Source organism: Chanos chanos, chromosome 10, assembly GCF_902362185.1.
Source record: "Chanos chanos chromosome 10, fChaCha1.1, whole genome shotgun sequence".
Taxonomy (NCBI): Eukaryota; Metazoa; Chordata; class Actinopteri; order Gonorynchiformes; family Chanidae; genus Chanos; species Chanos chanos.
In genome coordinates, this window is record NC_044504.1 from 30,279,915 (window position 1) to 30,288,340 (window position 8,426).

At 42.1% G+C, this 8,426-nt stretch overlaps 1 protein-coding gene across 1 annotated transcript in view; it reads right to left on the reverse strand.

The window, feature by feature from the left end:
• Positions 1-8,426, reverse strand: part of LOC115823509 (neural cell adhesion molecule 2) — a 68,925-nt gene that overhangs the window by 36,399 nt on the left and 24,100 nt on the right. The window contains exons 2-3 of the mRNA XM_030787565.1: positions 6,009-6,200; positions 3,239-3,445 (exon numbers count right to left, since the gene is read on the reverse strand). Coding sequence (XP_030643425.1) covers positions 3,239-3,445; positions 6,009-6,200 — 399 coding nt within the window. The remainder of the gene's footprint in view (positions 1-3,238; positions 3,446-6,008; positions 6,201-8,426) is intronic.

Sequence of the window (8,426 nt, forward strand, 5' to 3'; positions counted from 1 at the left end):
ACCCAGTGGAGTTCGTCATCCGCAGTGTCAAAAGTCAGCTTAAAGTCCAAACTGGATGACGGTCGTATCTCCAAAAGTGTTTGTCGGTCATACCGAATATGTGATAGCACCGTGTGTGCAAAAAGAGCCAGTGATAAAACGTAAATCCACACAAATTTGCTGAGTTCACTCAGAGTTCTCTTCAATGCAGTCATCTCACTGAGCGCCAAGCTACAAGACATATAAATGCATCACAACAATACCATTGGCAGGCCTCATAGAATCAGAACAGCACAAACACTCAGTGGATTTACCCAGGATACTTATACAGCAAGTTCCCCTTGAGAGACAATATGGACCAACTGACTGCTCCTGGTGCCAAAGCACAAAAATATACCAACCCTCCAGCAGTGCTAGAGCTCAGAGCAACTTAAGTGAGAAATGAGTATTCCAAAGTACATGACAGGTGCATATGAAAAGTCTATGCTTGAGACATAAGAGAAAGTGTTTTGTTGTATTTTCCAGGGGTGCAGTCAAATGCAGAAAGCAAGGATAAAGTCTTCAGCGAATACAGAATGAGAGGACCAGCTGCGAGCATATGACTGTGAAGATGTATCTAATAGGTCATATAGTGTATCCTTCTGTTTCTGTGGGTCTATGTCTATGCTGCTGAGTGTGTGTGTATTGGGGCCAGCAACTAAGCAGAAGGCACTCAAGTGCAGTTATTTGAACTGATGGTGATCAATTTCTCTGAGGTCCCTTGAAGTTCTTTGTGTGATCTGTTGATCATGACCAACATCTGATAAAGTACAGAAAGACCATTTAACATTATCTTCATTGTCTTGGTGCAAAGAAAACATTTTACGCAGCATGTACCAATTATTATGCAACATGGTGTTTTTAGATGTTTTTAGATATCTGAGCCAAGGTCTGGAATTTTCTTGGAAACTAATACTGTTTTTTGGATAGATGGACTGTCGAAGTGTTGGCCTCCACAAAAGCAAGGAATCACCAGAGTTAGTATTTGTGTTATGCCAATTTACTAGGCAATAAACAAAGTCAAACTTTCGAGCCTAAACTAGGTACAGTTCTCCGCGTGTCTTGTTTAGCGGAGGTCATGTCCGCGCCTTTTGCATATTTCCAGTGCTTTGCAGTATGCCAAACTGCATGCAACATCAGATATGATTAAATCTTGCAGCTTTGAATGTCTAGGAACTGGAACTGTGGATTTCCAGCCATTTTTCTCTTGACTGTGGCAACAACTTGTTGAGTCAGCTTTGTAGCTCGAGCTTGTGTGCCAGGATGTTAACAAGAAGCATGTTCCCTCGGGTTTATTAACAGTCTGGAGGCTACAGAATTTAAAGACTGGAACAAACAGAAAGTGCAACAGGGCTTCACAGGGCAGGAAGATTATATACAGAATCAAACTCGGATAAACTCACAGAACATCAGGGTTTAGTTTGCTCTTATTAGGATCAGAGTAAGGAATGAGCAACAATACAATGAAACTCAAGGGTGTATATACATATGGGCTAAAAAACTAGGGTTAATGAAGAAAAGACAGGTGAAAGCTGTGACTGAATAATTAAGTTATCAAACTGATGATTAGTAGACTAGCTCTGTGTAGGCTCTAGGCTCTAAAAGAAAGCAAAATTTTGTTTCATGGTTGATTAGTTGTTATATCTAAAATTATTTATAATAGACAAGGCGTTAAATGCCATTCATGTTGAAATCCATTTTTTGGAAACCATTGAGGTCGTCTTCATAATTAATATTTAATTAAATACAGACTTCACTACTCAACAAAACATTACATTGATCTGGCCATAGCAGCAGTACTCAGGAGTGCTTCCATATTATACTATAAAGTTCTTAGTGGCAGCAAGGCAAAACCAAAATTGCTCAGGACCATGGACAACGGCAAGCTATCAAATCTTCACTGACAACTGAAGACAGAGGATACGTGAACCACGGACAGCTCCTCATTCACGGGGACCAGCGGCACCTATCTGCGATTAGGACATTGTGTCTCGTCTTTGTTCGTTCCACCACGGTATAAAAGATAAGCTGGCTTGGGGGAAGAGTGAAGCTCTTGTGGAAGAGGGATCAAATGTGCTTGGCTGCTCTTGTCTTTGTTCTCTTTTTTTTCTTTTTCTTTTCTTTTTTTTTTTTTACAGAATATAAGGTAGAGCTTCCAAACCCTAGAACTGCCTGTTGGTATTCTGACCCTGTCTCTCACCAATCTTAAATCGCAATACCCTGAAGGCAACCAGAGCGGCTTTTACCTGCACTGCAATGCACCACGTAACTGACTGGCACTCTCAATTCCTCATCTTTAAATAAAATATCCCACACTACTCTGTCATGTGGCATTAAGACTTTAAGACTCTTTTGTTATCCTGCCATGAGAAAGTTAGCAGAAGTTTTGTGTTGGGACAAAGTTATAAATTTTATGGGTGGAACCGGGACAAAGGTATAAGAAAAGTAAACAAACAACATGTGCACATATTAAGATTGTGGGAAAAAATGTGAAATTTTTCATTTTGTTGTGTGCAGATATGATCTGTTTGAGGAGTAAGATGGCTGCACTTTAGTTGTCTGTGGTTTAGAGAGAAGTTATCATTAAAATGTTAAAACAGAACGTCCATGGTGCATGCATCCACATGTCTGTACTGTAGTCTAAAACTTCTGAGTTCAGAAAACACAGAGATTTTTTCTCTTCATCTTGTGCTGCTAACAGCATTTGGCACTAACAGCTAACAGCATTATAATCTGTTATTATGGTTGCTAGATGAGATTAAGTCATAATCTGGCAAGGTCTACCATTTCTATAAAGCTACTAAGATCGCACAGTAAGTTTAAAACTTTTTTTTTTAATTTCAATATAAGCATGCACAGTTTTGTGCTACAAGCTGTTTCTTTATTGTGAGAATGAGAATACAGAGAAGAATGTCACTACTGTTGTGTTTTATCCAGTTTTACTCTTTATTTAGCAACAGCACAGCTCATAAAAGCCATTCTTATTTCTCTGAAAGATTGCAGGAATCCCTGGAGAGGGTGCTAAGAAGAAGGAGAGTCCAAATTTGGGAATTTTTTTTGTCCAAGACAGTATACCACAGTGTGGTTGCCTGCTGTGTGTCAGCATGTGTGCATAAGCCGTATATTACTAGCACCACGGTGGCCTCTTGCATGTGCCTGTGTGTGTGTGTGTGTGCACGTGTGTGTGTGCGCGCATGTGTGTGTGTGTGTGTGTACTCACGGTAAATTTCCAGCACAACAGTGGCCTCCTGTGTATGTCCCTGTGCGTCGGTGGCCTGGCAACGGTAGATGCCAGCATCTTCTACGTTGGCATTGTAGATGGTGAGTCTGGAACGGACGCTCTCTGTGTGCAGTGCCACTCGCTGGGATGCCACTATGCGCTCACCCTGCGGGTTATACCACTCCAGACTCACAGGCTCTCCAATCACTGCACAAACAGCAGGAGGAGAGGTGTGAATGACTAGCTGAACACACACACACACACACACACACACACACACACATACACTGAGCATCCATGGTGTCCTTTCTGGCACCGATGACAACACACACACACAGATGCACGCATGCACAGACACACAGACACACACACACACACACACACACACACACACACACACACACAAGCACTTGAATTAATGATCAATATCTCCCCATGTGCTCTTTCTAGCAAAATGTCCATGGGAGAGAGAGAGAGAGAGAGAGAGGGACAGCAGACACATGGCATTAAGGTTTTTTGTGCCATAAATCCTCCTTTGCTGGAAGGTCATAAAAAGCATCAGTGTGGTGCAGAGCTACCCAGGCTGAGACATAAATCAGAAAGAACCATGATGCCCAGCTTTCAGCACTGCAGAGGGAGTGAGACAGCCTGATCCTGCAGCTCCGCGATGGGACCCAGGCCCGGGGAGAGGACCGTGACGCAACCGCACCAGAGGACCCAGCATGGGGAGCAGAGAGGGGGTTATCAGTGGAGGAGCAGAGGCTGGTGCCCGGCAGGAACTTCACAGAAAGAGTGCTAAGATTGAGGGGCAGGGAGAGGACACAGCTGCCTAATCTTCTCCCCAGCACAGGGGGGAGCAGACCACCAAGTGATCAGCGTCGGGCAATGAAGAGTCAGGCGAAACAGAGAGCAAGGACACACATACACACACACACACACACACACACACACACACACATACACACACACACACACACACAATCTGGTCTGTGTGGCTAAAAAACAGAGGATTAAGACATGCAGCTTTGGAGTTGTTGTATAACATAAGAGTATTTAGGGGTCATGATATGTGTCTCATCTGGTTACATATTGACACATGTACTATGCTTATATTGCTCCATAGTCCAGGGAGGATGATCTGTCCTTCAAACTTACATGAATACTAAAGTCTCCAGGGGTGGAGTGAATAAGTAGATATAACCAGAATCCGTGACCAATTTCAAAGTTCTATTTCAAAACTATGCCTCAAGTATCCTCTGTTGGTCTAATCAAACTGTTTAAAAACAAGCAGTCTCTAAGTGACATATCTGTTAATGTTTGACTTTTTGCCTTTATAACCTCCCTGCAATGTTGTGCTGACACTTCATGAAGAATGCTTAAAAAAAGAGTAGACCAGTATGTTGTTCTCAAACGTAATGAGCAGATCAAGCTGGAAACAAGGTTCTATTAAAAGGGTTTAAGAACATCGTGGTATGGGGTTGATTGTGGCATTGTGATCCCTGCAGCTGGACTGGTGCAGAGATGCGGTCTAGTGGGAAGAAGCTCGTTGCGCTGGAAGTGACAGCTCTGTTGCCCGCCACTGGAAAGTAATGAATTTATTTAGCTGTGCTCTGAAACAGTGAGAAATCAATTGCCCATTGTGAAGCTTTAACGGCATGTTTTAATATGGCATGATTAACCTTTTGGGCTCCTGTGAGGCTCTCTCCAAGCAAACCGTGTGATAGAGCGTTAATCACACACCTGAAAATGCACCTCAACTACTAATCAGTGCTCTCTTTGGAGTTACATTAAAATCAAGTGAACACAGAACTTGATAAGTGCTTGTACTCGCAAGCTCAAGATAAGAAACAAACACCAGGTCTTCAAGGAGAAATTTCTGAGTCTGTTTGAGAACCGTGTAAATTATAATCTTTCCACTCATTAAAGCCTTATTATCACTTTGCGTGCATCTACATATTAACTGATGCTCTGGTCCAGTGAAGTTTAAATTGTTTCTCTAGGTGTCAAGTTACGTCTATCTTTGGAGCAACGTCAGGGATGGGTGCCTTGTACACAGATGCAGTGACAATAAACTTCATATTTGGAATTTGAATCTATGCCCATCCATTTCTTAACATACTTCCCTGGTTCACTATGTCATTGGTACTCCAGCCTGCCAAGCGATTTTAACAACAGTCACAAAAATGCGATAAGACCATGCCTAAAGTTAGCTGTGGAGCTGGGCTTGATCTGGTTGTTGTGCTCAATCTCGGTCTGTTGACCTCCACGCTTCAAGGGCGTTTGCCCTCGGCGTTGCCCGCAGGGAACCAGGTGTGGTAATCAGCCACAATCTGGCAGGTCGTCAGCTGAGGTCTGCATGACTGAGGTGACAGAAAGAAGCCTGTCAAATGCCTGGGAATGGACGACCGCGGGAGAGCAGCCATGCGAAGATAAATACGCAGAACTGCGTAACTGATTCAGACGTATGTTGTAATCACCGCTCTCCCACTAACAAGAGGGATGTCTGGACTGCTCACTCACTGGATTCTACACTTGCAGACAAAACAGCTGCAGGGTGTAGAAACAGAGTTCAGAGAGAACGCAGAGTGGACCTTGATGACTGATTTTTGAATATCCTTTCAAGCTCATGGTGGTGATATCTTTGTAAACACAGTGGGGCAAACATATGTACACTGATAAACATTTATATGCATATATTAATGTCATTCATGAAACGTTTTATGCTTTAGACAGGAGGGGTATGGGAAGAAATAGAAGCACTTGTTCTCACCTGTACATATGAAGAACTTGGACTCGCCCACACTCAAGTCTACTTTGTTCAGGGATATAGACACTTGAAGGACAGCTGAAAAACACAGAAAGAGAGAAATACAGAAAAAGTTGGTAGTCAGAGTACATTTAGTACCAGAACCCCCGCCCCCCCCCCCCCCAAATTTAATTTCCCCGACAGAACAGGAACAGACTGTACATTAAAAAAGATGGATGAGTGGAAGAACAACGTACTTCTTCAGTCACTTCAATAACGCTCTCCCTCCCAACACAGGAAGCAGCTGATGAAAAGACCGAAACAGAGAACGAAAGAGAAAGAGATGGCAATGGAAATCCCCCCCCCCCCCCCCCCCCCCCCCCCCCCCCACCTGCCCGCACCAAAAAAAGACAAAAAAAGCAAAGAAAAAAAACCCTTGATCATTCCTTTCTCACCGCCTAGGCCTTTCTAACATTTCAGTTTCTCCTGTCTTCCAGCATCCACAAAACTCTCTGATGTGAGTATCACCTAAAATATTTAGCAGAGCCCAGAAGTGGAGAGAGCAGCTCTGCTAAGCTTTATGTTTCTGCAGTCCTCTATCAGGTCTGTGCCTCACATTGAGAGAGGACAACGGGGGTCTTATGATCTTCATTAAAGCATATGCGAGTCCACAGAGGAGGGAAACTGAATATACAAGCGTCTGAATATGAATGAGAAATTCCATGTATGCGAGAGCTGTAGTCAGAGGAGTTTGAGTTGGCCTGTCATGTAAATTTAGATCTGCCTTTTTAAAGGCGAACTGAAACATGGAGAGAACTACCAAAGACAGTGCTATTTGCATTTCATTGCGAATAATTCTGAAAACATCTGCTTTAAGCTCTTTGATGAGGTTCATGTGTTGGTATGTGAGGGCAAGAGTAGTACTGAACACACACACGCATGTGCGCGCACACACACATACACAGTGTGGAAGGTGCCCTGAGCTCACTGGGGGAAGCATTGGCATCTGGCGTAATGATTAATTACAGCACAGTCAGGCTGGAGCCAGTCATCTGGATGGAGGAAAGTCTGAGAGGATATGAACTGCTGCTGTTGCCCTTAGCAACCAGTCTATAATTACTCCCAGAGACTGCTCTAAAACTATACTCCTCAAGTTATTACCCCCCCTATCAAATTCCAATGACGTACTGTGTAAGTACACTCCCTAGCCTAACTGCACTGAAAATTAGCATCTGTCCTGTACGGATAACATAGTCATGTTATTATGTCATCATGACACGATGACGGAACAAAACAGACAGTCTCTCATAATGAAAGGTCAGGAGGAGCTTCTTTGAGGAAGAAAGAGAGGAAAGGTCATCCTCCTCCTCCAGACAACAAACAAACAAACAAAAAAAGAGTGATAAAGGAAAATGACTGGAACGTAAAGAAATAACAAGGATATCTTTGAAAACTCTTGGTTTTGAGGAGTCTTGCACTTAATGATTGATTAAATAAAATGTATTTGAATTTAAATTTTTCATTCACAGCACTGGGTTAATAACTGCACTAATGCACTCACCATTGTATAAAGATTCTGAATAAGGCACTGTCTAACAGGTCAAATTTAAAAAGGTTGGAAAGCAATGTTTAATTCCGTATTATACTAATATTGTACATGATGACAGATTACAGGTGAATTTGAACATTTGAAACCATCAGACTAGAGACCCATAGGTTTTCTCCTCTTTTTTTCTTTCTCTTTTTTAGATGTCCCCATGAAAAGTATGTTTATGTTTGAACAGCTCATACTTCAAACTAGTAAAAACAGCATCAAAGACGCTGTGACTTGCAGTATGCAGATATGGTAAATGAAAACACATTTCCATGGTTGTGGTTTATTTCTTATGCATGCTCCATGTCGAGAAACTCTGGTGTGTCAGATGGAATACATTATTAATATGAAAAATAAATAAACAAACAAACACGGAGGTTTGCGTAAACACGCTTTTATAAATGGAAAGAAAAGTCATTCCCCCGCTGATGTTGTGAGATTTAAATAAAACAGGCTGGCCCATAGAGGGCAGCAAGATGATGACATCTTATTAAAAGCATAGCTCAGCAAGAGGACTAGAAATATAAACTGAGTTGCTGTTTAATTAAGAAAGAAAAAGGAAGAAAAGAAAAGAAAAAAAAATCCCAAGTTTTTTAAAGAGAGGCTGAAACTTCATTTACTGGCGACATAAAATACAAAGTATACACGTAAAGTACAAGGTTATGCAACAAATACACAATGCAAAACAGTCGCACACACACACAAACACACATGTGAACACACACACATATACAAACACAGTTGTGAGTGGAGTAGGAGAGATATATATAGAGAGAGAGAGAGAGAGAGAGATAGATTAGAATGCAATCGTCAATCACTGTGAGTGTAGGCCGATGCAGCTTTTAATT